The sequence below is a fragment of the Phytophthora sojae genome (genome assembly GCF_000149755.1).
Source record: "Phytophthora sojae unplaced genomic scaffold PHYSOscaffold_5, whole genome shotgun sequence".
Lineage (NCBI taxonomy): Eukaryota > Oomycota > Peronosporomycetes > Peronosporales > Peronosporaceae > Phytophthora > Phytophthora sojae.
The window spans coordinates 5,977,521-6,003,708 of NW_009258119.1; the positions used below are offsets into that span (position 1 = coordinate 5,977,521).

The 26,188-nt window shown below is 56.0% G+C and overlaps 13 protein-coding genes across 13 annotated transcripts; 5 read left to right on the plus strand and 8 right to left on the minus strand.

Annotated features, from left to right (window-relative positions):
• Positions 1-237: 237 nt before the first annotated feature.
• On the minus strand, positions 238-3,031 carry PHYSODRAFT_505097 (hypothetical protein; the record flags this gene model as incomplete). The annotated part of the gene is made up of 4 exons (XM_009531705.1): positions 238-419; positions 484-609; positions 671-2,581; positions 2,647-3,031. The coding sequence occupies 4 exons, from the start codon at positions 3,029-3,031 to the stop codon at positions 238-240; spliced, it is 2,604 nt and encodes an 867-aa protein (XP_009530000.1).
• Positions 3,032-3,209: 178 nt separating this feature from the next.
• PHYSODRAFT_560750 (hypothetical protein) lies at positions 3,210-4,015 on the plus strand (the record flags this gene model as incomplete). The annotated part of the gene is made up of 2 exons (XM_009531706.1): positions 3,210-3,429; positions 3,535-4,015. 2 exons carry the CDS (start codon positions 3,210-3,212, stop codon positions 3,960-3,962), a joined length of 648 nt encoding a protein of 215 aa, XP_009530001.1. The 3' UTR covers positions 3,963-4,015.
• Positions 4,016-4,027: 12 nt separating this feature from the next.
• On the minus strand, positions 4,028-6,805 carry PHYSODRAFT_316293 (hypothetical protein; the record flags this gene model as incomplete). The annotated part of the gene is made up of 11 exons (XM_009531707.1): positions 4,028-4,138; positions 4,209-4,292; positions 4,362-4,442; positions 4,507-4,629; positions 4,700-4,832; positions 4,899-5,782; positions 5,844-5,936; positions 6,007-6,309; positions 6,473-6,538; positions 6,607-6,746; positions 6,772-6,805. The coding sequence occupies 11 exons, from the start codon at positions 6,803-6,805 to the stop codon at positions 4,028-4,030; spliced, it is 2,052 nt and encodes a 683-aa protein (XP_009530002.1).
• Positions 6,806-6,993: 188 nt separating this feature from the next.
• PHYSODRAFT_334429 (hypothetical protein) lies at positions 6,994-8,068 on the minus strand (the record flags this gene model as incomplete). The annotated part of the gene is made up of 5 exons (XM_009531708.1): positions 6,994-7,143; positions 7,220-7,255; positions 7,334-7,442; positions 7,527-7,705; positions 8,051-8,068. 5 exons carry the CDS (start codon positions 8,066-8,068, stop codon positions 6,994-6,996), a joined length of 492 nt encoding a protein of 163 aa, XP_009530003.1.
• Positions 8,069-8,107: 39 nt separating this feature from the next.
• Positions 8,108-8,500, plus strand: PHYSODRAFT_316294 (hypothetical protein; the record flags this gene model as incomplete). Its single annotated transcript, XM_009531709.1, has 1 exon — positions 8,108-8,500. One exon carries the CDS (start codon positions 8,108-8,110, stop codon positions 8,498-8,500), a length of 393 nt encoding a protein of 130 aa, XP_009530004.1.
• A 52-nt stretch (positions 8,501-8,552) lies between these two features.
• PHYSODRAFT_506618 (hypothetical protein) lies at positions 8,553-9,722 on the minus strand (the record flags this gene model as incomplete). The annotated part of the gene is made up of 2 exons (XM_009531710.1): positions 8,553-8,636; positions 8,727-9,722. 2 exons carry the CDS (start codon positions 9,720-9,722, stop codon positions 8,553-8,555), a joined length of 1,080 nt encoding a protein of 359 aa, XP_009530005.1.
• Positions 9,723-9,888: 166 nt separating this feature from the next.
• Positions 9,889-11,433, minus strand: PHYSODRAFT_505143 (hypothetical protein; the record flags this gene model as incomplete). Its single annotated transcript, XM_009531711.1, has 1 exon — positions 9,889-11,433. One exon carries the CDS (start codon positions 11,431-11,433, stop codon positions 9,889-9,891), a length of 1,545 nt encoding a protein of 514 aa, XP_009530006.1.
• Positions 11,434-13,344: 1,911 nt separating this feature from the next.
• PHYSODRAFT_334433 (hypothetical protein) lies at positions 13,345-15,270 on the minus strand (the record flags this gene model as incomplete). The annotated part of the gene is made up of 5 exons (XM_009531712.1): positions 13,345-13,492; positions 13,539-14,161; positions 14,246-14,357; positions 14,430-14,558; positions 14,894-15,270. The coding sequence occupies 5 exons, from the start codon at positions 15,268-15,270 to the stop codon at positions 13,345-13,347; spliced, it is 1,389 nt and encodes a 462-aa protein (XP_009530007.1).
• A 1,065-nt stretch (positions 15,271-16,335) lies between these two features.
• On the plus strand, positions 16,336-16,818 carry PHYSODRAFT_262331 (hypothetical protein; the record flags this gene model as incomplete). Its single annotated transcript, XM_009531713.1, has 1 exon — positions 16,336-16,818. One exon carries the CDS (start codon positions 16,336-16,338, stop codon positions 16,816-16,818), a length of 483 nt encoding a protein of 160 aa, XP_009530008.1.
• An 846-nt stretch (positions 16,819-17,664) lies between these two features.
• On the plus strand, positions 17,665-18,333 carry PHYSODRAFT_346815 (hypothetical protein; the record flags this gene model as incomplete). Its single annotated transcript, XM_009531714.1, has 1 exon — positions 17,665-18,333. One exon carries the CDS (start codon positions 17,665-17,667, stop codon positions 18,253-18,255), a length of 591 nt encoding a protein of 196 aa, XP_009530009.1. The 3' UTR covers positions 18,256-18,333.
• Positions 18,334-18,997: 664 nt separating this feature from the next.
• PHYSODRAFT_466012 (hypothetical protein) lies at positions 18,998-20,788 on the minus strand (the record flags this gene model as incomplete). The annotated part of the gene is made up of 2 exons (XM_009531715.1): positions 18,998-20,050; positions 20,159-20,788. Coding segments are annotated over 2 exons (1,683 nt in total), but the record flags the coding sequence as incomplete, so codon positions are not given.
• An 839-nt stretch (positions 20,789-21,627) lies between these two features.
• Positions 21,628-23,520, minus strand: PHYSODRAFT_560754 (hypothetical protein; the record flags this gene model as incomplete). Its single annotated transcript, XM_009531716.1, has 1 exon — positions 21,628-23,520. The coding sequence occupies one exon, from the start codon at positions 23,518-23,520 to the stop codon at positions 21,751-21,753; it is 1,770 nt and encodes a 589-aa protein (XP_009530011.1). The 3' UTR covers positions 21,628-21,750.
• Positions 23,521-24,068: 548 nt separating this feature from the next.
• On the plus strand, positions 24,069-25,118 carry PHYSODRAFT_560757 (hypothetical protein; the record flags this gene model as incomplete). The annotated part of the gene is made up of 3 exons (XM_009531717.1): positions 24,069-24,233; positions 24,309-24,811; positions 24,881-25,118. The coding sequence occupies 3 exons, from the start codon at positions 24,069-24,071 to the stop codon at positions 25,116-25,118; spliced, it is 906 nt and encodes a 301-aa protein (XP_009530012.1).
• Between the last annotated feature and the right edge of the window lie 1,070 nt (positions 25,119-26,188).

Sequence of the window (26,188 nt, forward strand, 5' to 3'; positions counted from 1 at the left end):
ATTGGGGAATGAGCGTCCTCAGTTGACTTGATGCAGCGTCTTATGCTCTGATTGGGCGATTAATCACCCGAATAGTGAACCCTATTAGTTTCTTGAGAAATGAAAATATCCACGCAGCAAAACTGAGTTTTGCCAGTTGTGCCTACACTTTGCGTCTATGGTGGTGCCTTCAATCAGCAAGTTGAGTTGATTCGCAGAATGTTGGTGTGTTGCATGTCTGAGTCAGTGGATATTGGTCTAGTTGGACGAGTACACTTTGACCACGACCCGCCGCTGCCGAGACGTGAATGCGTTGGTGCTCAGCACTGCGAGCAAGAGAGCGACTGCACTCACGGCGCAGGTGATGGAGGCGCGCTCGGCCTTGAGCAGAATCTGCTGGAAAAGCTCGAACAGCTCGTTCAGTGCAGCTCGGAACCAAGCTGTAGACGAAAAGAGTCGGATCAGATGATGCAGAATTTTCGGTGGGGGCAAATTGATTCGTACCACAGTTGCCGTTGTAGTTGCAGTCGCCGAGCTTGCTGGAGCGGACGGAGTCGGTCACGAACTCGACCGGCATCTTGAGCTGGAACTCGGCGTCTTCCATTGCCTCGGTCTTCACCCGTAGGTCGTCTATGGCAGAGAGTTGTTTAGAACGGGAGGGTCTACACGATTATTATTCTATCAGACTTACCGAGAAGGGGATGGATTTTGGCGATGAAGCTGGAGACGGCAGCGACGTAAGATTCGAGTTTCTGCTTCTGGAAGTACAACTGCGCGACGACCAGCCATTCGGATTGGATATCCTTGTTAATGGAGACTCCTTCGTCAGGGACGCCCCGCCAGCTCTCGTTGAAGACGGTCTGGATGGTCAATAGGTCGTCTGCAGTCACAAGCTCGCCGTCGCCGTCTGGGTCCATTAGCGTTTGTACTGTCGAGTTGAGCAAGTCTTGATGAAGTGTTGCATTGTAGGGAGTGGGGACATCGGAATCTGACAAGGCCAGCACTTTAAGTTGGTCGTAGTGGGACTCTGCAAAGTCTTGGCTCCATGCAAACAGCTCGACTAATGCTTGGTCCGAATCCGCAGTAAGTTTCTCCAAGGCAAAGAGTTTCGGCATGTCATACAACGCAGTGAAGCTGAATCGATCAGGATCATCGTTCGCTGGCGTTGGGTGTGGCGGGACGCGAATGGTATCGCTGAATGCCAGAGTCTCCACCATATCGGTTGCCTCTACGAAGTTTTGATCGAAGAGAAGCCTGTTCACATCCTCGGCAGACTGTGTAGAAGGCAGAAAAGCGTACGTGTTCTGATCAAGACGTTGCAGGACGATTATCGCATCCTGCGCCATGACACTCATAGTGTAGAGCAGTCCGACGAGAATCAGAGCCACCAAGAACGCGATCTCAGAGAAGATGCACGCAGCACGCCCAACCTTTCGCCGACCGGTCAAGATTCCATGGGCGAAGGCGCTTATCGTAAGGATAAAAGCAACTCCGCACAGGCCACAGAGAGCGTACAGGCCGAACAGTGAGAATTGTCGAATCTCACTTGCAACAGTGTCGTACCCAGAAGTAAGCCTTCCGTTCACTACGAGGAAGTCACTGCACATAAGGTGCATTCTGTCGAGGAAACTTTGGATTGCAGGCGTGAGTGTTTTACGTGCTAAACTGAAATCTTCAAGCTGGTGCTTAGCCGTAAGCATGTCGATCTGCACCTCAAAAATATTTTTACGCCAGGACGTCTTAGCTTCAGATACGAGATCCACGATGGTTAAGCACGTTTTGCACTTGAAGCAGCCCGTTTGTCCTCCTATTGTCATTCGAGAGAGTTCGCTCGGCTGCGTAATGTTCATGTACTCGCAGTCCACTGAGTCGTTGTTGACTGTTGGATAAAGCACAGAGTAGCTGGTAAGAGGGTCGAGAAGATCGAACACGGGATTGCCTATGACGTCCTCCGCGTAGCTCTGCTTGTCCAAGAATACGTGCAATTCCAAGTCTGTGAGTGAACGTTCCTGAATGTCTGGAAGGAGGAACGATTCTCCATTGGAGTCCTCGTATCCATCTGCGAGGAGTTCATCCATTGGCGACAGGAAGTTTTCCTCAAATGTGGACAAATTACTTGGGAATGTGTCGTTCAGGAGTGTGAACACTTTTGCTACAAGCGGTTCGATGTCGTTGTGCAGCACGAACAAAGTCATGATAGCCGTCGCCGAGCCCAGGAGGAGAAACAATGTCATGAAAGTGCCCCACACAATTTTCTGCAGCTTGCTGTAGATTTTTGGCTTCTCGAGAGGATTGCGCCGACGACACCCGCATTTGAAGAAACAAAATGTCCACAAAAGATGAAAAATAAATGAAATCGCAAAAAATGCCGCCGCGAGGACGAAGTAGGCCGTCGTAGCCCAGCCAAACTGCCGGTAGGAACCCGTTTCCAAAATATCGAGAAATCCTGACGAAGTGTCCGATGTGGAAGCACTGCTGATGGCTGAGTCGTAGTCGAATGAGAGTAAGTACGCACGGAGGTCTGGTAACAAATGGTCCACAGACGACAAGTTGGTTGCGTTCGGGAACACTTTTGCGTTAGCAACCTCCGCGATGTCATACACTGCGCAAAAGCAAAGGAAGTAAGAAAACATTCATCGACCTCAGCCTGCCCAACAGTCTCCTTACCGCTGTCCTGGCAGTGATCACCTGTGAACCCCCAGCGTTTGACGCACTGACATTTGCCCGACGCGTCTTCGTTTAGTGCGAGGCACTGCCCTCGTTGTTCGCAGCAGAGGTAATCGTAGTCGTTGTCGATCGGGTAACTCGTGCCAACCAAGCGCCCACTTCTCACTCTCCGCTCTCCAACCTGCTCATTCAGCGCTGGGTCGTACGGAAACGTGAGCGTGCACACCGGCTGCGGGTCCGTCTTGAGCTTGATGTCCCAGATGAACACGAGCGACCCCGTGGCCAGTTTGTCATTGTACGCGTCCGCGCGCTTGGACGAGGAGCAGCCGCCACAACAGGCGAAGTTCGGGTCGTAATGCGCCGGTGCCGCGCCCGTGATCGTCATCCGCGCTGCAAGTCAAGAATGGGTCTCACCACGTTGAAGTCGTTCTAAATGTAGCCATTCTAAGTTTCGTAACGGTTAATAACTTGAATGTCACGCTAACGTTTCATTTCTGAAGTGAAAATTGCCAAAACCTTATCGGAGACCGTGAAATTCAGGAACCAAGCCGAGGCCCAAGGCAATGCTGCTGGAGCTCGCGGACGAGTGCAAGCAGCAGATTTGGGGCTTTCTGGGCGTGCGGGAGCTCTGCCGTGTGGCGGGTGTGGCTCGCAATGTCGAGCAGGGAGTTCATATGGGGCCGATCTGGCAGCGACACGCTCGGACGCTGCTGGCCAAAGGTCAGGCCGCGCTTCGAGGCGACTCCGGAGTGCTCAGCTGTCGGCTGCAGCGAGGCAATGCCAGTCGCAACCTGCTGGCGACAGGAGACACACGCCGACCCAGTTATGGCGAGGACGGAGAACTATTGGAGGTTCATAACGAAATCGACTGGAGACTGTGGTACCGAGACACTCACGTGGTGCTGGTGAGGTTCCGAACCAATAACGAGGGCTTTGCCCAGGCGTTGGCCTCCCTGCAGGAGCTGAAGACGGAGCGCGCGCAACTTAAAGAGGCGGTGCAGAACGTGAAGGCTTCGACTCAAGCAGAGAAGAGGAGCCGGCGCAGTCAGATGAATTGCGTGCGATGGATGAACCGCACCCACCGACGACAAGCTGCTGCCTCCAACTCGATCCAAGCGCAGAATGCGGCGCTGTCGAAGGCGGAACTGGCCGAGAGACTGCAGCGTGTAGAGAGATCGATTCAGGCGATAGCCAAGGAGCAGTTTGAACTGCGTAAGCGGGCGATGAAGAGCTTGCACAAGCTGAACGCGCAGCTTGCGAGTGGGACGAAGCTACTGCGTGATCTGGGAGTTCCTGCTGATAGGTATGTAGCGTGACTTCGCGCGTGAGATCTTCTTGTAAATATATACGCTAGTCAAAATTCTACCCTAGATTGCGTCATTTACCACAGTTTTGTGGACTCTGCTACGTGGTTTCGATAGGCTCCTACGTTGCAAACCTTGACGTTTGCAAGCGCTTGCCGAGCGTATTCGCTGGAATTCAACCCAGCATTCTACACAAATAGCAGCGTGCAGGTTAGTGCGATGCGTGGGGATCAAATAACGAGACTGGTTGGAGCCTACCCGCAGAGCAATCCCCAGCTTGAATCGTGCATTCTTGAAGAGCGTCTCGCAGTCGTAGCCATGACTGGGAAATAGTCCCGTTTCCTAAATGTTTGGAGCGGTGCAATAATGTTAGATACCCAGAGCAAAATAGGAACGGGACAGTGAACGTACGGTGAGTGGCAAACCCTCTTGAGCAGCTTCAACATTCGCACGAAAAGCTGCAGTCTCTTGTCGGGTGCGTTCTGGATCCGGCTAAACAGGGGGAAAACATGAGTAAGTTGTAGCTCAAAAATTCCATCAGCTTTACTCGGAGTACCGTTATGTTCGCGATGATTTGGGCGTACGGCGTCTTCTCCTTCAGCTCGCTCAATTTCGCTAACCGCTGCTCTTCGAGCTGGGCCTTATGAAGCTCTTCGAGTTTCATATCCTCAAGTTTGCGCTGACAAAAACGCACACGAACTGTCAAGATACTATGCAGCATTCATCGAGATGGCTTAGCATCGACAAACCTGGAGTTCAGTTTGACGATACTGGACCCGCTCAGCGTTGACAACGCTTTGAAGTGCTCGTTCTGCTTCACGTTGCTGCTCCTCCTCGATCGATAACTTTTCATCAGCCATTTTTCGAAGAACTTTATCTTTCCTGCAGGACACACGAATGATAAATGTAAGATCCACGTCACTGTTGAAGCAAACTAAGATGCCGTACTTGTACTCGTCGACAGCGAGCTTCTGCTGATCGTGCTTTCTTTTCCGCCGAAGCGCCTCTTCTTGCTGTTGCTGAGCCTCCACCATCTCTTCAATTTCACGCTGCTGTCTCTCTATCCGCTCTTTGGCTTCTTTCGTAACGTGCCACTTGGAAACCAAGTCATGACGTTGCTCGCACTGCTCCTGCATTTCACTTAACTGCTGTAATTTCTGAATCCTCTGCTGCTCTTGCTCGATGGCGACTCGAAACTTTGTAGCAGCTTCACTCTGTAACTCTTCCAACCTCCGCTGCAACTCACGCTGGCGGTCCTTACGTTTATCATGGTAAAACCGAAGATGCTGGTGGAAGCGTACATGCTTCTTAATATCCGCAAGAGAGATAGTCGGTAGGACCAAAGCGACCTGATCATACAGCAACTGCGGCTTCTTGCCAGTGTCGAGCTTCTTCTCGTAACTGCGGAGAACTTTTAGAAATCGTTCCTCATTCGCGTCACACCAGCCGCCGCTTTTGGATGTGGCAGCTTCAATACTACCTGCAGCATCATCAGCAGACGCAGCTCTGACAAATTCCATCTCATACTGCGCTAGATCATGACGGAATTCGGCGTAAGCAATACGAAAAGATTCAATCACCTCGATTCGCAGCAATTCGTCAGGGCATTCATTCCCTCCTGTGGCGTCGAGTACTGTAGTGATCTTCTGCTCTTGTGCGTCGAGGTTTTCGGCTCTCGCTGGCACTGAGTTTGCCTCGTCCCGAAGTGTCTCCAAGACTTTCCGATAGCAAGAATCAAACTCCTTTTCACACGACTGCACTTCTTCCTCCAGAGTCGCTTCCACCATTTGCCTCCCGATCACTGCATCGTAGATCAGCTGACGCACATTGGCCTGCAAAAAATAATCGGATCGTGAGCAGCAATTTCAAGTCTATGGAGATGCAGTGCAGCACCTGCATGTCTTCCGACAGCATTTGATTGTTTTGCTCTAGATGGGCGCCTTGTCCTTTGGAAAAAGCTGACAGAAGCTGCTTCAGTGCCGCTCTCTGATAAATAAGCACATACGTATCTCCAGTAAATGGACTTGTCATCGTTAAAACGAGAATGTCTGCTTACTTGCTCGCGCTCCGAGGCGATCTGCTTTATCAGCGCAATTCGGTTGAGCTGTTCCGCTCGAATCAAATCTTCCAACTCCGCGGCGTAGATTATACTGGTAGATACGACCGATATCTCTGACGGAGTCGAGTTATTGTCTTTTTCGTCACCGTTGTTGTCTTCGTCAACATCGCGTGTAGAACGAGGCGTACTGACGCTGCACTTGCTTGGCGTATCCTGAGGCTCCAGTTTCTTTGACTCGTGCGCTGTAGATGCTTCGTTGTACATGCGTAGAAGCATCGACTCCAGCTCCTTTGAACAATTCTACCAATTAACTGAGTTAGAGATTGCCCAACAATTGTAAAATAGTAGGGAGAATCACGTCACCTCCTCAAGCTTCTTCAGGTGGCTGTGCTCTTGAAGCCACTCAAACTGTAACAACGCGGTGAGCTACGAAGCGCTGAGATGACCGCTTGGACGGATTTACCTTCAGCTTGTTTGCCTTCATTGCCTGCTTCTGAGTCTTTGAAGCCTTCTTCATCTGCCGAATGGACTTTACAAGGCACGACTTTAAGACCAAACTCAGACCGCAGTAAATGCCTTCAGTTTGCCAACACTTACTTTGAGGACATCGTCACCTTCCGCTTTCAACTGCGAGGCCACCTGCAGCTGCTGGTCGATCGTCAGGCCTGCCGTCGCGCGGAACACCTTCTTTCGAGTACCAGCTTTGGATAGCAACTTAGCAGGCGTCTTAGAGTGCACTAGGTGCTCAATCAGTGCACGTACCTGCGGGGACTACCGACCTCTTTGTTGTGGCCATCACCAATCTGCACGCGAGGTTTCGAGTCAAAAGGTCGCAAAACTAAAAATGCGGCATTGCCCTTGACGTCTCAAAATGCACTCGTCGGCATAAAGGGAAAGCAATTATCATTGTTCATTGTGGTGCTTCTGACTTGTGTGCAGCAAACCGTCGAACAGAACGCAACAGATGTAAGAGAGAGGGCGCTTCTAGCGCGTGCCCGTGCGGGGGCGAGCGAATCCCTCCTCCTTGGACTCGTCCATGTAGTCCTCCTGCTGCGTGCAGATGCGCAGGATCTCCTTCTTGCTCGACTCCTGCTGGTAGCCGCCGATGAACAGCTCGTCCAGAATGTAGTACGCCTGTCGCCAAGCACCACCAAAACCAGCATTAGACCCTTAAGATCACAGGCGAAAACCTGCCAAGACGACGCTCTACCTTGTGGAAGTTGAAGATGATGTCCAGCTCGCACACCTGCCATACACAGCATCCCTCAATGTGAGCCTCCTTCCCCTCCGAACCTCCGGCATCTCCCTCTGGCGCTCCACGTACATTGCCGAAGTAGCGGTCGAGCACCTCCACGAAGAGGTGGATGGCCTCCAGCGTGATGAGCTCGTTCTCGTCCTTGGAGATGCACGCGATGAAGTACAGGCTCGCGTATCTGCGTCAAGGCGCACAGCACAGCACAGCACAGATCAGCCTCCCTCCCTCCCTCCTAGTTGGCAGCTATAATAGCAGGCGGCACCTCTTGTAGACGATCTTCTTGTCCTTGAACTCGATGAAGTTGCACTGCTTGTGCGGGCGCGAGAGCACGAGCGACGTGATGTCGCGGATCATGCGCGTCTTCTCCTTGAGCGACGCGTTGAGGTACCACTTGGCGAGGCGCGTCTTGCCCTGGCGGCTCACCAGCAGAACAGACTCAATCTGCAGTGCGCATACAGAGATGGCATAGCGTTAGATTGCGTCAGGGCTTGCTAGCAGACGCACGCAGCCTCCCCCGTACCATGGGTGCTAGATAAACTTGGCCGTGGGGAGCCACGTCGTCGGGTTGGGGCCAGATTGGTGTACAAGACACTAAATATTTATTATGCTCCTCAACTGCGAGGAAGTATTATCTTGCTCTTCAATTGTGAGGGAGCTTGCGCTGTTCAACTGTCGCTGCCTCGTGGCGCCTGCCAATCAGAATCGAATCCGCCCGCCGCCATGAGCTCTTCGTGGCTGCTGCTCCCCTCGTCGCGACAGGTGCGTGGCATTAGGCGAGGAGTCCACCGTCTTGCCTCGCCCCATATTAATCCCTCTCGTCCGCTGTCGCAGCTCCGCCGCCTCATGACCGACGCCGCATCGTCGCCTTCGGGCCCCGTGGCTCGCCGCATCCACGAGAAGCTGCTGGCCGCCTTCACGCCCACGCACCTGGACGTGATCAACGAGAGCCACATGCACAACGTGCCACGCGGCGCCGAGACGCACTTCAAGGTGGTGGTCGTGGCCGAGCAGTTCGACGGCAAGCCGCTGCTGCAGCGCCACCGCATGGTGAACGCCGTGCTGCAGGAGGAGCTCAACGACGGCGTGCACGCGCTCAGCATCCTGAGCAAGACGCCCAAGCAGTGGGAGGCCAACGCGCAGGTCAAGCCGTCGCCCAACTGCCGCGGCGGCATGACCACGGACGAGACCAAGAAGGAGTTCCTCGAGAGCCTCAAGCAGAAGCACAGCAGTGAGTGAACCATTCCAATACAGAGCCCCCTCAATTAGTTATTCTATCCACACGACCTTCTTAGCGCGACCGGCGCAGCTGGCTCTGCAGCATGTTGAGCATCACGGACAGCAAGCCGCCGATCACGACGCCCAGGATCTCCTCCTTGTGCTCGTCCACCACGGACAGCACGCTTTGCACGGACGCGGGCAGCTGCTTCTTCCACGACCCGGACAGGAAGTTGCTGCGCGAGACGCGGTGGCCAATCTCCTCGGGCACGCACACGTCGTGGGACGCGATGTACTGGTAGTGCATGCGCGCGACCGCCTCCATGAGCGCCGCTTCGATGTCGGCCTCGTCCTTGGGGCGCGTGATGGCGCGCTCGTCCTTGTCAGTGATCAGCAGCACCTCGTCGAAGCGCGAGTGCAGCTCGTTGGCGACCACCAGGTGCATGGCGTACTTGGCGATGGCCTGCTTGGCCTTCTTGCGCAGGATGTCCCAGTCCGTCTCGAGTTTGAACGACACCACGAACGACTGCGGAGCCCACGAGTGCCGCAGCACGCCCAGCATCTTGGGCACTTGCTGCAGCGTGAGCTCCAACGGCCCCGCGCGCGACTGGATCTTGTGCTCCGACAGGTCCTGCTGCGGGATGTAGAAGTCGCTCACGGCTGCGGCCAGGAGGAACAGCGCGCGCTCCCTCCAGGGCGCGACGCACGTCGCGACCATCCGCAGCACGAAGAAGTAGTCGTCCACCGAGGTGAAGGGCAGCGACAGCAGCGTGTTGGCTGCGCGCACAGTCCGGAGCTTGTGCACTGCGTCCACCACCTTCTTCTTGGCCGTCGGGTCCTCCACCAGCAGGCGGGTCTCCTGGTCGCCCATGACGCCATTGCGCACGTCCAGGTGCTCCAGGAAATTGACGTCCAGCGACGAGCTCGTGGCTCGCTGCACGTGACGTGCGAAGGGCGCAATGGATCCGGGTCGGTGCACGTAGATGACTGCGTAACCCAGTCCCAGCAGGTACTCGACGGAGGCGGCGCCCCTGGAGCCCGTGGAGAAGTTGTCCAGGAAGCGCACAGTGTTGCGCTCGAGCGGGACGGTCGTGCCGCCGGACGTGACCACGGCCACGCACTTGCCTACCACTCGGTGGTGGTCCAGGAACGCCTCCACCTGCTCACGCCGCTCGTCGCCCCATTTGGGTGCCGTAGTGTGCTGGAAGTATTGCTCCGTTCGACGCTGGTCCTCGTCCGACATGCTTGATTTTGGCTAATGGACGGTCTCCTGATGGATACGTCGACAATACTATGATCTGACATGATATGCGGTTAGATAGGTCAAGTTGAAGTTGTGGATCGATTGAATGTTACGCTTTTAACGCTACGGACAGTTTGGCCCTTTGGCTCTCTCTCTCCCTTTCTGGTTATGCCACCTCGACGGGGGACTTGGTCTCGATGTACCCGGTGGCGGGGGACTTGGCGTTCACGGGCTTGTGGAACAATTCCTCGATGTCCTCGAGCAGAATTCCCTTTGTCTCCGGGCAGAAGTAGTAGACGAAAAGTCCGCAACACACGGCGAGCCCCGCGAAGAGGAAGAAGACGCCGTTGATGTTCAGGTACGGGAAGAGCTTGACGATCTCCGTCATGAGCGCGCCGCCGACCCAGTTGGCAGCGGTCGAAAGGGACACAGCCGTCGCGCGCACGTTGAGCGGGAAGATCTCGGAGCAGTAGATCCAGGGCACCGCTCCCCACGACACGGCGTAGCTGAAGACGAAGAAGGCCGTACCAATGCAGATGAACCAGCCTCCGACCTCAGGACACCCGGCGTTGTCGACGTTGCCGTTGCAGATCGCAGTGAAGAGGATGGCAGCGAAGAGGTGACCGATGACCATGCCCACAGCTCCGATCAAGGCCATCTGACGACGCCCGAACTTGTCCAGCATGAAGAGACCGGGCATGGTACTCAAGCAGTTGACTCCACTGAGGAGCAGCGACGCGTAGATGCCGGCACCCGTGATGTCCTTGAAGATGAGCGAGCCGTAGGTCATAATGGGGTTGATGCCGGTCGCCTGCTGGCCCAGCTGGAACACCATGGCGATGATGACACGTTTGCGGACCGAAGGCTCCCAGAGCTCCTTGAGTCCCAGGTCGTTGGCCGATTCCTGAGCAATCTGGTCGCCAATGGCAGCCAACTCGTGCTGCACGTTGTCGGTCTGACGCAGACGCTTGAGCACTGCCTCGGCCTTCTTCTTGCCCTTCTGCTGGTATGTCCAGCGAGGGCTCTCGGGCACGCAGAAGATGCCGCACATGACGATGATCGGGGGGATCATGGACACCGCGTTACTGATGCGCCAGCCACTGCTGTTGTCCTCCACCAAGATGTTGATGAGGTTGGCCAGCCACTGGCCGAACGTCACGGGGAACACCATCAGTCCCGACAGACGCGCGCGAAGCTCCTTCGGCGCCATCTCCGAGCCGAACAGAGGCAGCGAGAACGACGAGTTGCCGACACCGAAGCCCTGCACGATACGCGCCAGATACATGAGCGTGTGGTCCTGCGCGGGGTTCAGACAGACCCAGGTCGTGCCGATGCAGAAGAGGACGCCGGCCGACATGATGGTGGCTCGGCGGCCGAACTTGTCGGCGACGTAGCCGCCGATGAGAGCGCCCACCAGACACCCGAGGTTGTACACCATGTTGTACCAGACCGTGAACGTGGTCCACTCGCCAGGCAAGTCCGCGGACGAGCGCGTGCACTCATCGTACGTGAAGTTGTGCCAGCCCACGCAGTAGTCGTTCAGGAACGAGTCCATGATCAGCACGCCGGACGTCACGCCCTGGTCGTAGCCGAAGAAGAAGCCGCCGAGCGACGCGAACGCGCACACGATGATGGCGTAGGTCCGGCTGCCGTCGGTCGGCTCCGTGTCGGTGGTGTGCCGGTCAACGGGAATCACCACGCCGGCAACCATCGTCTTGCTTTGGCGAGTTGTGTCGGTGGTGCGGTGCAGTTAGTCGAATGTGTGCACCAGGGCGCAAAATGGAAAGTGAAGTGAGCTAAGCGCCGACCGTCTCCAGCTCAAGGAAGGCATTGGGGGTTCGTGCAGTTAGTTCAACCGCGCATGGGTGTCGTCGACTCGACTCATTCGCCTGCCAGCATTGAACATGGATCGCCAGCCTGTTCCGGATTTGACAAATCGGTGCAGTCCCGCCCATCTCGTGGTCAGGCTATACAGTACCGCTTCAACATGAGCTGTATGGACCATCGGGAAGCGCACCTCCTTCCATAACTTATGGACCATATGCCTGCATTGGCCTAGAGATGGACATTTCTAAAAGTCTGAAGTCTGAAGATAGTGGGATACGACTTCAGAATCGCACGTCCGGCTCAGAAGCACTACAGCTAAAGGAAACCCGCTATCCGAGCGCGGGAAGCTTTGCTATACCCTTGGGAAATCACCGGCGTGTGAAGCTTTTAAGCCGCACCCCATGAAGGCCTGTACAGTAATAGCAACCATGATTCAGCACGGTGGTTTAACACATCAACAAATCCGCGAAAAGCTGGTGGTGGTTGAAGTTGGCGCAGACCGTGCTGGTCGTGGGATGCACGAGGCTCGTACGTATGAAAGTCACGGTGCTGCTGCAGCACTGCTGCAGTGCTCTCATCGCTCATGAGACGCAAGGTTGTCCGCGGACAGTGCTGGTTTAACGTACAGCATTATAGATCGTTTCAGTGCTACATGAATGTATCTATGTGCTGGGCAAACGATACCTGCCAAAACATTAACGGTGACCGTCACAGTCATATCCTCGCTCTTGTCAATTCACTTGGATCGACGAGCGCGCAATGGCAACCGGGCTTCAAATACATGTTAACTTCAACCACCGCCCTGGCACGCGTGGAGGCTGGAGGCTCTTTTTTCTCAAGTAAAAAAGGCCGCGAAGACAACTTTAAGTCGGTGCAGACTTCACTGCAGTACACTGTACATGTAGGTCATCCCCCCGCTTGACGAAAGAGTCTGCCTCTTGGCACTTCCTTACCGGGATGCATATTGCGCACGCCTGGCAGAATGAATTGAATTGCCTGCATGATTCCAAGCTGAGTACATCACCTGTATTCGAATGACGAGTCCAGTGGATGAAGCGTCCAAGGGTCTTTGGCAGGATGAGGTGCTTCGTACACGATGCTTCCGATGCCAAAAGTTTACAGCAACGCGGGCGAGTGGTACGTTTGTGCCGAGGGCACGTAGTCTAGTAATCTTGCTGATCACCTGAAAGGCTTCGGTTTGAGTCGTTTGAAAGTGTGGAAATGTGCAGTGTACTGCATGTAGCTGCCAAACGCCTGAACTCCACGACCGAAAGATCGGTACTGCTCAGCCATTGTGTGGGTAGTAGCTCCATAATACAAGACCACTCGTGACTCGTGGTCAGCCATGTTGCCTCCAAGCCATCTAGGTAGCACGGCTATCACCTTCACACTGTGCACGGAGATCAAGCAACGCGGCTCTCGGCGAAGCTTTTCAGTACAGTAGCGGGTGTCCAGATGGCCACGAGCACTAGGTCGACCGTCACATGAGCAGGCAACAAACACCAACAAAGGATGGATCCACCATGACGGCGCCTGGAAAACTCGAGGGCGAGCCACCGTGTGCAACTTGTATGATAACGATAATAGAAATAAAGGCAAATACTACTTCGGGACATCCACAGATTCACTCAAGAGAGAGCACTGCAGTCTGGACATTCGACAGGCATGAAAGGCCCTTTGGAACTGTTCACTGGTCTCGGTGGGGAGCAGCAGGATCTTGGTGGCGACATGGCAGGCAACCTGCTTTACCATTCCTCAATTTACTTGGGACAGCCACCTCCTGCATCGTCGACCTTCAGCCGCCAGCATGCAGATCATCGTGTCGCTGGTACTCGCTCTTCTTGCGGCCTCGAGTACCTCCGCTCAAGTGACGTGCTCCACGTTCCACTTCGAGCAAGACGCTCAGGGCAACTCGGTCATTGTCCTGGATAACTGCAACGGTGCTGTGTCGAGCGGCTCCACTGTGATTGCCGGAACTTCAGCTACGACCGGCAGCTCAACGTCCACGCAGCAGGCACAAGTGCAACGTCAACGTCAAGCACGGCGGGAGGAACTTCCACGAGCTCCGCTATCAACTCCGGGCCATCCACAGCCGAAGCCTCCAGTGCTCCAGCTGTGACCTCAGGGTCGAGTAATTCCGTGACACCTTCAGCCAGTACTGCGGCGGCGGCGACGCCAAGCCCACAAAGCTCAACGGCTGCGGATTCGGCAGTCACGGCAACGCCAGTCGCTGCGACGACCGGATCGGGAACTGCAGCCTCCTCGACTCCTGTTGCCTCAAATGCACCGCCCAGCGCTGCGGCGGCCGTATCTGAGACTACTAACGGTGCTACGTCGAATACTCCCTCAACGTCCTCCACGAATGGAGCTACTGGCGAGACTGCTGCCACAGGGACGGGTTCGGCTGCAGTAGGGTCTTCGACGAATGTAGCAGCTATCGACACTTCCAATACGGCTGTAAATACGGCAGCCCCTTCAATGACCGGAACTGAAAACGCTGCCAACGCTGCTACTTCCACCAGTACCACCACTAGCTCAGCCACAGGCTCCGCAGCGATGTCTGGGGGTGCTACAACGAATTCCCAAGCGACGACCTCCACAACAAACTCCCACTCACCCACCACCGGAACTGCTTCGACACAGGGATCTCAAGCGACTGCCAGTTCCTCAGCAACGAACAAAGTATCGGGGAGCACCACGACCTCTTCTACGAGCAGTTCGCTTCGAGGCGGGTCTTCCTCAGGCAGCACTGCCGGCAGCAGATCGTCCACCGCTGCAGACAGCAGCTCCACTGGGAGCGCAACCATCCTCAAGTCGACTGCCAGTCAGTCCACTACGAGCTCTTCCGTCGGTAGCACTGGCCAGAGTGACAGCACCAACCAGGATTCTTCCAGCACTGCGCAGGGTGACAACATCGTCAGCGGAGGTTCTTCCAGCAGCTCTGGATCTGGCAGCAGTAACGCGGGCGCTCGCATCGAGCGGGGTCTTTGGACGTCCGTGGCATCCGCGCTGTTTGTCACCGTAGCGTTGACGATGGTGTAGGCATTTGACTCGCCGTTAGAGAGAGAAATTTCCATTCGCACTTGTCAATCACACGCGGAATGCACCAACTTCTCGATTGCCATGAGACCCAACGCCCGATCTCGCTACAAGTTCAGTCTCGAGCGGCCTTTTGAGTTCGTCAGGGCCCTTCCGCGCTGAGTGTTGCTGCACTCCCCGGACTCAGCGCGTCTTGTCGGCTAAAACAAACTTGCGCCATTAACCAACTTGCTCGAAGGGGGCATGGTGCGCAAACAGGTAAAACTTTTCGCAGCTTTGGTGCTCGGTCTCGCCGTCAGTCTCACCGCTGGCTTGGACTCTCAACTCGACGACGCATCAAACGGAGCAGAATCAGCAGCAACAGCTTCCAGCTCACCGACAACAGTGACGTCCCTGTGGGCTCAAGTTCATCGACCCCCATTACCGACACCCCGATCACTCCGCAGCCGACATTCCGCTTGGCGACAGGCACGACAGATCCTCCCGTGACGGACAGCTCCGCCGTACCGTCCAATACTGGCAACGATGGTGCCATATCAGTATCTACGACTCCAGGGTCTAGCGTGTCTGCTGTTTCTACACCGCAGCCCACGATCCGTTTAGTCACCAGCGGAGAGATATCTTCCTCCACGACAACAGACACTCCAGTATCGCCTACCGGTAGCACTCCAAGCACTGGCATGACCACAGCTCCGAAGATCACCTCTGCGCCGCAAGTACCATTTGATGCAGTGACAGGTGAAAATACGGCTAGACCAGCTACATCACACTCCCCTACGTCTCCGTCCGTTGCAGCAACGAGTACTCCAGCACCTGGAAGCATCCCGACCTCAACGAAGGCTCCCACTACGGCAACTTTGACTCCACAGCCAGCGTTTCAAGATTCAAGCTTGCCTAAGACTACCGTCTCCAGTGGTGCCTCATCATCAAGTTCGACCGGCCGCTCTAGAACTTCGAATGGTAATTTCCAGGATGCGGTACGCAACAAAACTGCCCACCGCAGCGAGAGCTCACCCGATGGATCAACTTCTTCTGGTTCAAATGCTGGGGACCCCAGTACCAACAGCAGTAGTGACTTCGGTTCATCTTCCGTCGAAAATGCCGAAAGCATTGGCAGCGAGAGCGACAGCCAAGCAACGACGAACGCAGGCACCACTAAGTCGCGGTTTATTGTAGCGATGGCATCGGCATTCATTGTCATTCTGGTAGCATTATAAGCCTCATACAGTCTAGACATGCATCATTCGCTCGAAAAGCTTCCAACAGAACTCAGTTCGATTCAGAGAGTGCTCAGTCGATGAAGCGCGTTCGACAACAGCGATCGGACCTGAGAACTCCAGTGTCGACGACGATTTCTCACGTGTGCACTCTGGCCCCTTAGCCGTGGGTTTGGGCGCTACTAGTAGCGATGCGTGGCACATCATAGGTTGTTGCCTCGTAGTAAGCTGCGTCTATTTGCATCGACTGCCAGCACCATCATCGCTAAACTGTAGGTGTACCCAGTGGGTAGCACAGCACCCCCTCGACTCGGCGACGTTATTGCGCCGTTGTTGCATGCGCCTTCAAGCGACCTTCCTAGCCGTCGTTTGTCGTAAGTCGGCAGTTTTTGCTGCTGAAATGTGGCTGTCGAAGGAGTCGCTCGGATCGGATGACATCTCCGTTCGCTGTACAGCGCGAGGAACTCATTCTCATTCCGCAACTCACTTCCTCGAGTACACTGCAAACCAAGACCCAAACGACCCACAAGATGAAGCTCCTCGTGTCCTCGGTCCTGCTCGCTGTCGCGATCGCCGCCGTCTCCGCTGAAGACAACTCAACGGACGCATCGCTGTCGACGTCCGGATCATCATCGTCATGGTCGACCTCGGGCTCCTCCGAAAGCTGGAGTGAGTCCGGCACCGACGACGAGACCTTCGGACCCTCCGGTTCGGGCGACGTGGCCGGCTCGGCCACCGTCGGTAGTGTTTGGTCTGCCTCCGGCAGCGCCGACAGCGTCGTGGGGACCGAGTCCAGCACGTCGAGTGGGTCGGCAGAAGACACGACGATCGAGACCGAGGCGCCGACTGACTATTCTACCAGCAGCAGTGGCGAAGAAGAAGAAGACAACCTCTCCAGCGCCTCCGACAGTGCATCGAAGGCAAGCTCCAAGTCTTCCGGCGCGAATATTCTTCCGTCGGTTGCACTCTACAGTTCCGCCACGATCGCTGTGGCCATCGCAGCCCTCCTCTAGTCTGCTGTAAGTACAGTAGAGAAGGGATCCACACTTTTTGATTCGCCGTCATAGCAGCAGCAGCAATGTAAATACACATGCGTGTTGGTGCCACCATTCACTTCACACAAAAACTCGATTGCTTGCTTGCTTGACCTCCCTCCAACGCCAGCACCAGATAACGGCGAGGAATCTTAGCCCCATGTATTCTTGGCTGCGGCTTCCACGGAGTTATCGCGGGCGAAAAGCAAAACGCTTGCCCTCCAAGCCCCCACAGCTCGTTCATGCTCAGCTGCACCAGTCACTCGCTGAGCCAGACCATTGGACTCGATCGATACTATTGGAGCTCGTTGCTTCCTCGGACCGTTTCCTCGACCGTTTCCGCACGATGGGAAGCTGTGATTTTCGCAGTTGGAGTCTTTGCTGCAAAATGGGGAGCTCCCTCCGGTTTCATCTGTGCGTTGAAGACAGCAGCTGTATCAAACTGCCCGAATTTCTCTTCGTTTCTTTCTCAGGTAAGATCGTTCAGACAACCTGTATACAAACTGGGCGCCTTTGACAGCTTGTATCGCAGTGTGATAGAGATTGCTCCATACTTGTGTTCTCCTGTGTTTGGTGTGGAGATTTGCGTCATTTTCCAACAAAGTCGCTTCAAACGAAAGTCCCCAATTTCGCGGAAAGCGTTTCCATGTATCTCAAACTCGTTGCAAAACGGTCAGGAATTTTTTGTCCGTTACCAGCTAGCGGTCGTGGAGCTGCTGCCGGCGCCTCCGATCCAGCGACGGCTGCCCCGATCCTCATTCGCACATTTGCGCTCCAGTACTCGCATCTACAGCGTCCCAGTCGCCTCCGCTCCCTCTTTCCAAGATGAAGTTCTTCACCGCCGTCCTCATCGCCGCCGCCATCGCCGTCCACGGCGCTTCTGCGATGCAGCTAGCCGACACCACGACGGGAACCACCGCAACTACGACCGGCACGACCGGCACTGCTACTACGGAAACAACCACGGCGGGCAGCACCGCTACTAGCACCGACACGACCGGCACCACTGACACCACCACCACTGGCACCGACACCACTGGCACTACCGGCACTACTAGCACCGACGCTACCGGCACCACTGGCACCGACACTACCGGCACCGACACTACCGGCACCGACACCACCGGTACTACTGGCACCGACACTACCGGAATGGCTACGACGACGGATGCCACGTCCAACTCGACGGACACTACCGGAACCTCGGGTGTCACTGGCTCTGATGCCAGTGGTGAGGCCCCGGAGGGTGCTACGGGCTCTCTGGAGGCAAGCGGATCCGGCGATAGCACCACTACTGTCGGCGACTCGTCCACCGACGGATCTGTCGGCTCGGGCTCCAGCGCTGCCGGCAGCGTCGAGCCGATCACGTACGCAGCGTTGGCTCTGGGCGCCACGGTGGCCGCCGCCCTCTTCTAAGCCAGTCAGCCCACTTTTGACGGGTCTTGTCCATTAGGTTTTATGCTCGATAATAGCGACCAAACATCAATTTTCTCCCAAGCTCGCTCTCCACTCCTTCATTTGTCCACTTTGTGCCAGGTCACGTCTGATGGCGCATGTTCCCCACGAACGAGTTGCGTCGAGACGGATGCGGAGGCTCGAAGTTGTCGCCCAGTTCGGCCTCCTTGAGCCTCAGTTCGATACGCGTCATGCCCATGGAGATCCGTCGGCCGGTGCCGGCAGAAGACGTGGTCGACACCAACGAGCTTGAGGATCCTTCGCGGTTCCAGATCGGCGGAAGCGACACGAGGTTGGACGGCGTACGAGTTACAGGCGGCGGGTTTTCATTCGTAGCAACCACGTAGTTGCTTCTACCGCTTGGCGGGCGAGAGCTGGGTGCGGCAATTGGAGGCAGCCGAGGCTCGTAGGGGGGTTCTACCTCGGTAACAATCGCAGTAGTTGTCCCTGCCTCTTCCTCGTCATCCGATTCGTCGTCGTCTTCTTCGTCGTCATTGTCGTCATCACTATTGCGTTCATTGAGAGCGCTGACTGCACAGCTCTCATGCAGCTTTCGCCGAGTTTTATCATCCAGCTGCAGCAACAGACTCGCTCGCGAATTGTAGCCTCGGTAGATGGACTGGATGCGGACAGCGGAATGATTCACACGCTCCAGGTCCTTTCGGAAGCGCTGCCGTCGCTCCTGCTGGACGTTGAGGAACTTGCGGATCTTGGACTGGATGGCCATGGCGCTCACCGACGTCATGTGCGCCCTCTTCTCCTCCCGCAGCATCCTCACCTGGCCCTGGGCCAAGTGCGAGCGCACGATCGCCTGCATCCGCACGGCAGCCACATTTCGCTTCCGCTCCATCTCCTGCTGCTCCATTTTGTGCTTCTGGAGCAGAACGATCCGCTGGCGACGTCGCTCTTCCCCCACTCGGCGATACCTCTCGGCGGCGTCTTGGGTATCAGCCGACTCGTTCAACTTGTTCGCCAGGAGGTTCAAGAGCTGCGCTTGTGCAACAGACTCCACGGTCATTGAGCGTCGGTGCCGCAGACGCCGACGGTACCGCCGGAAAGCGTTGATAATCGTCCGAACGGCAGCAACGCGACGCTTGTGCTCCATCCAGGCACTTCGGATCGAGTGGTAGTCGCATTTGGCGCGATGGCCACGGAAGACGCGCTGGATGTTGACCACACTCACGCGGATACTGCGTACGAACTTGGTCACGTTGTTCTGCATCTCGTGGCGGTGTCGATGCGCGAGGTACTGCAGCTGGATCTTGCGCGCCAGGAGGTGCTCGACCCGCTTCTCATTGTTCTTGCGGATCATTATTTTGCCCTTGAGTTTGTTCGTTTCGCCCCACCGCTGGATGTCACGCAGCTCGCAATCGGCCTCGGGGTCGAGTAGTGCTGCGCGCTTCTCCAAGAATTCGCGCAGACGCTCAGGCTTGATACGCAGGACTTCAGTCGACGCAGCGTCTTCGCCAGATTGATTACCAGACGCCGGTACAGCAGCACGAGTCGTGTCCTCCTGACGAATACGAAGTTGCTCGCCAAGTAGATGGGCAGTCGGCGACTGCAGCTCCATCATGTTACTCAGGGTTTCCTCAACGCCACCAGCAGATTTGATCGTCGCGAAGGGGTCGTACGTGGTCCGAGCTCGGTCTTCCTCTTCACCGCACCGTTGTCGCTCCAATGCTTCAAGTTTAATCTCGTTGTCGATGGCCTCAATACATTGACGCAGTCGGTCGAGATCGGTCGCTGATACGCTCGGCTTGGTAGGCGAGTTACTAGGAGACTTGGTTGAGATACCAAGCGCTTCTTGCAACCTCTTCAACCCCATCGAGTTGACGCAACAGACCTTCTTTCGTTCACGTGAAACAGGGGGCGTGCTATCCATGCCTCGATCCGTCAGAAATGTCTTCCCAGCTGACGAGGTCCCGAGGGCTTGCAGTGTCGCCCGTGACACCAGTAGGGGGCTATACGTCGCCTTTGGGCCGATAATCAACTCCAGCGCCACCGAAGGAAACAGCGCGCGCAAGTCTTCGTCCACATGCAGGAGGTAGTTGGCAATCCTTTGGCGTTTCCACGGAAATCGAAAGAGCCGCTGGAAGTTGCTCATCTGGCGCCGTCGCTGGCGCATTTGACGCCAATCCAGAATCCCCTCCACGATACTGAGAGTGGCTTGCTGCAAGCCGTTCACTAGCAGTCTAACGTGGTGGACGTGGTGCTTCATTCTCTTGGTGAGGTCGGCTAGCCGAGCTTTCGCCTCGGTTACTGCCACCTCAGCTTCCGTGACCGCTAGGTCAGCCTCTGCTCGTGTCGGGGTAGGAATGGTCAGACCGATCAACGACCCCGTCTTCTTCATGCGCGATGGAGACATGGCCTTGGCCGCCTCCAACGTAACTTGCGCCTGTTTGTGACTGTCTTGAGCTTTCAGAAGATCTTGAGCCAGAGTGTCGATAAGAGGCAGTACTTGCTTCAACTGGCGGACCAGTTGTTCGCGCATCATGATGTCCTTGGTGACCCCCAACTCACGCAGAACAATGCGTGACGACTTCTGCGTACTCGACAGCCACGGCGCTGGACCACCATTGCTGAGCGCTTGAGCGCCGGTCTTTGAAGCTTGTTCGCGCTGTGTTTTACTGGACAACGGACGCGGCACAGGCCGCAACTGAGCACGCGGAATATCGGCCTCACTTGGCGAATGCTTCAGACCGGAATACATAGCGTCACTGTTGGCTCCATCGTTGGGCGTCCCCAGAGCTTCGTCTTGGTTTTCACGAAGCTGGCGCATACTTGCATTGCGTAAGAAGCTCGTCGCTCTCTTTGGAGGCACCACGGGGGACATGTGCCGTCTCGGTCGGTTCGACGACTTCAGAGGAGCTGAGTTTGTATGTTTGGGCAAGACGAGAACCACGTTCTCGTTGAACTCGCCATCCTCGCGGTTGTCCCGATGCTCCGCTAGTTTTTCTTCGCTTGCCTGCCGGTGGGCTTGGATGCGCTGGTAGTTCTCCAGGATCTTCTGCTGGCGCTGATGCCTCGGCACTTGAGTCTTGAAGATTTCTTCTCGCGCTTTCTGGTCTCCATACTGCCTCGCCAGCCCTCGCGCCACGAGATTCCGTCGGAGAGCAGCAGACTTCCTGACCGCCACTGGCAGCCCGCTCGTTTGTCGCTCTAAAGTATCTCCATAGTGGCTTAGCAGATTGCGATCGCCCTCAATTTTCGACTGGCCGCTCTCCCCCACAGAGGCAGACGACCCCAGTAGCGGGGCCTTCTTCATCAAACCCATTTCGACCTGCACACTACTGAGTGAAGTCGGCAAATGACTCGCAAAAATAGCAGAAGTGGGGCTCAGCCTGCCCTCAATTAGATGCTCCTGTTCAATAACTGCGCAGGCGCAGTGATGGTAGCAATTTTGTAAATATTGCATTGCAATACTTGGTCGTTCTATCACTTCGGTAGCACTTCCGCTCACCAGGTCAAGTCGCACACGAGAGAGACATGGTCGGAAGGGAATGTGGAAGACGGTAGCGCGACCTCGTGCGTCACTTCCTCCTCGGTGAAAAACGGGAACACGTCGCGGACCTGCAGCGTCTTGGAGCCCACCATGATATAGTCCAGCGTGTCTACGAAGCTTGTGACGTAATTCGTGAAGGCTGGGATCCCACACGCACTCAAGAGCTGGAGATCGTGCTCAAAGCGATTCGGTCGGACAGTATTGGCGTGCTTGACGTCGTTCTCCTCTGTCTTCAGGTTCCACCGAAACGACGGAGCTTGCTGCCAGTGTCGGTGGCTCGAGTCGATCTGGCCGTCCAGGAGAAATGCAACCAGCGCTGCCCTGGGGTGAGCGTTCCAGTCTCCACACATCACCACGGCCGCGTTTTCAAACCCAGGCTCGGCCTTTCGTTTCCCAACGCTGTCAACCACAGCGACACCTTGGAGTAGTCGAATCAAGTGGGCGTCTCCGCGGTAGAAGAGGTGCGTATTCGACAGAATGATACTCCTCGATGGGTCCAGCTTGGAACGCAAGACGAGGAGTTGGGCGATAGAAGGAATCCGGTTGATAGCCTTCTCGAGTTCCGGGAAGTCCTGCAGCAGACTCCGCGCTGCTGGATTCGTCGAGTTCTTGACCGTCAGCCCGAGGTTCAATGTATCCTCGTCGACCACCTCAAACCGCGCCGTCCTCACGAATGTAGCGCACCCTTCATTGGTCGTTCCCGTCTTGCCCGAGTAGTGCCCATGGTAGCCCAGCGACGTCATCATGGGCTCGAAGAACCTTTGAAACACATGTTCGCCCATTTCCTGGAGACAGACGATGTCGCTGTTGTTCTCCTCGATCTCCTGGAGAATGAGCTGGATCCGGCGCGTCTCCTTGATGACGCTCGCGTCGACGTACGGGAACAAGTTCTTCTTGGCGTGGTCCGTAGTCGCGTAGCCGTCGTACAGCACATTGTAGCTCATGACCCGAAAGGCCTCCGCCGCGTCCGGGTACTTGTCCGCAGCACTGGTCGCTCCCATGCGCCGTCGCTCCTTGAACACGTCTCGGTTCGGGCCAGGCAACACGGGCGTCGTGGTGACCTCGGCCTTGCTGTCCTCTGCGAACTCCGATCTAACGGTCGGCGCGTGGCACTCCACGTAGAACGTGCAGCCCAGCTCCTCCTGCGTCGGCGTATACCTCCTCTCGGTGCCCACGAGCGTCCCCAGCGTCTCACTGGTCCGCTGCTGCCCTGGCTGGAGACGGAACCAGCGCCACGAACACTCGTCGGCGGTGCAGAACTCCGTCTCTGGTAATGGAGTAACAGGGATCCCAGCCATCACGGGCTCCAGCACTTTGAGCCCCGTAACAAGCGGCTGGTTGTGCAGCACCACGAAGCTCTCGCTTCCGATCTGGAGGCTCTTGGTGCGCATCAGCGCGTCGCCCACGGTCGCCACTTTGGCGTTGATCTCCAGGCCGTCGGCGTCCAGGAACTTGACGGCGACGGAGGGCGCAGCGCCGCCAGAAGTCCCGTTCTTGCTGCTGTGCTTCTTCTTGTGCTTCTTCTTGGCCTTGGAGCCATTGGAGGAGCGGCTCGAAGCGGACGCCAGCAGCTGCAGACGGTAGCGCACGCGCTCCAGTTTCTCGGAGCTCAGGCGGAAGAAGCTCTTGCGATCGTCTTGCAGTCGCAGCTGCAGCTTCAGGTGCGACGCGCCCGGCGCGAAGCTCACGTTGGCGACGCGCACCTCGTCCGAGCAGGTGGCCATTGTTGCGTCAAGTGGTGTAGCCATGTTGTGACGTAAGTTTTGTTTCCGCCAATGGAGTTTCTTGAAGAAGCGATTTTACCCAATCAGGGAGAGGAGCTCCTGGCACCGCATTCACAAGTCAAACTGAAGGAACGGCGAACATGGTGGAGTACGTGGCCTGCGCGTTGCATGTGTATATATCACTTCAGGTCAATGGAGTGGTGCAACTACCTCGCTAGTCTGTTAGACAGGGATCTAGTGCTTCCGGTGTCACCTCTACCACTAGAATCCGTGCAGTATTGAGGCTGCAGACGCTTGTTCTCCATCGCTAGTCTGTGCTGACTGTCGTCTTGTGTTGTGCCAGCAGGGAGTGCGTCGTGGTGATCGATGGCGCCAACGTCTCGTGCCAGAAGGACGGCAAGGCTCACATCCCCAAGCTCGCAGCCGCGATTCAGTACTTCCGGGCGCTGGGGCCTGCGTCCGGCCGCTACCCCGTCAAGTGCGTGGCCTTCGCGCCCAACTTCTGGCTCCCCACGCCCGGCGGAGCTGCCCCCAGAGAGAATGGGGCGATGGAGACGGACGACTGGACGCTGCTGAACGAGCTGGTACAGAAGGACCACGTGATCCTCACGCCGTCGCAGGCCCACGACGACTTCTACGTGATCGACTACGCCGTCAAGTACGACGGATTCATCGTCACGAACGACATGTTCCGGGACCACGTGGCAAACAAGGTGGGCTTACATTGCTGCAATGCTGTTTGTTGATCTATTGCGGGCTAACGTTTGAAATCTGGTGTGTTGGCGTAGCGATCGTTCCACGGGAAGCGGCTGACGAGCTCCTGGGTGCGTTCGCACTGCATCGACTTCACGTTCGTGGGGAAGGAATTCATGCCGAATCCGCGCGCAATGGAGCGCGTGGTCGCTTTCCAGCCGTCAGCGACGGACTCGTTGCCTACAGCTACACCGGCCTTGACGCCGTCGAGAAGCAGCTCCTCGTTGTCAAGTTCTAGTCTCCAGAAGACCCTGTCGGGCGATAAGAACGACGCGGGCGCCGCTGACGATGACATGAATGAGGATGGCATGGTTGTCGACAATGCAGGCAACAAGCGGAGCAAGAACATTGATCTGTCGGAGGTGACGTACTACAAGGTGCCGCGAGAGCTGTTGCCGATGCTGCACGGTGAAGGTGGAGAGACGATGGAGAAGTTTCAGGAGTACACTGGGACGTACATCGTCTTGCCGTCTCATGCGGCAGTAGAAGCGCCGACAGCAACGCCAGTCTCGAATGTGCTAACTCTCTCGATCTATGGGTACGTGCGTCGTATGCGAACGTCCATGGCCGTCGTCTTAACCTTTTTGCTGTGAATGATTCAATGTAGCCCAGAAGCCAGCCGACAGCAAGCTGTCGGACACCTGGATGCATTCCTGCTCGAGATGCAGCAAAAAGCGCAGTATGCGTTTCAGCAGCAACAACAGCAGCAGCAGCAGTATATGGCTGCTCAGGGCCACCAGACAGTGATTTGCCATCCTCAGCAACATCAATATGCAGGTGCCAATGGAAGCAGTGGAAACATGCCACCGCAGGACGATCAGATGATGGAGATCGATCCGTACTAGAGCCTAGTAGATGTTACAAGTTGTACAAGGCAGAAACGCTGCGTGAGCCTCTAAATTATTTCCATCCGCGCTTGTAAGCGTCGTTGTCTGCCTCTCCGAATTTCTTCTCGTCCTGTTTGTTCGTACACGCGAAGTTAACCCACTCATCAGAAAACTTTACAACATAATACACCACTGATGCCACCACGTACCCGCTTCTCTTCTTTCCATCCCTGAGCATCCATCTCCTTCCTTCGCTTTCCGCCCTTCTGGAACGACCGCCAGTTGCCCACTCGCTTCTCCCGACGATCTGTTTCGGCCCAAGAGCGTTCACGCTTGAACATGTTCACGACCTCAGCCTGCTCCTTCTCCTCCTGTTCTGCCTCGCGCCGCCGCTGAGCCGCTTCCCGCTTTTCGATGTTCAGGCGCCTGTTTTCGATCTCGGCGAACGCACGCATTACGGCCTTTTCCACTGCATCCTGCATGTCGCCGAGCTCGCTCTCCTTCGCCCCCTTCTTGATCTTCTGACGGCGTTCCTTCTCGACCTCCTCCGTCGCATTCTCAATCGTGCGAATGATGGTCTTCCGCCGGTCTTCCTGCGTGATGAGATTGTACGCCTTCTTCACCTCTGCACGTCCAAAACACCAGAAACCATTCAACACATTGGCATTTCCCCCAAAAGGCCACGTATCCACACGCACCTTCAAACGCCTCGCGCGCTTTGGGGTTGCGGCATTTGTCCGGGTGCACCATCGTCGAAATCTACACGCCAAGTACAAGTCCACAAAAAGTCAAACAACCTTACAACATCCAATAAAAGACACAAACCCCGCTGACCTTGCGGTAGTGCTGCTTCATGTCCTCTTCCGTCGCGTCCACGTCCAGCATCAACACCCTGAATGGATTGAGATTGATCCACTTGAAGTGCGGCTGCAGCAGCCGCTCAATCTGTCCGTCGACCGTGCCAAAGTCCACCGGCGGCTTCTCCTTCTTCTTCTCCTCCTGCTCCGCGTCCTTCTTGATGCAGTTGGCGCTCTCCTCCAGCTCCTGCACCTCCGACATGAACTCGGCCAGCAGCGCGTCCTCGTCCT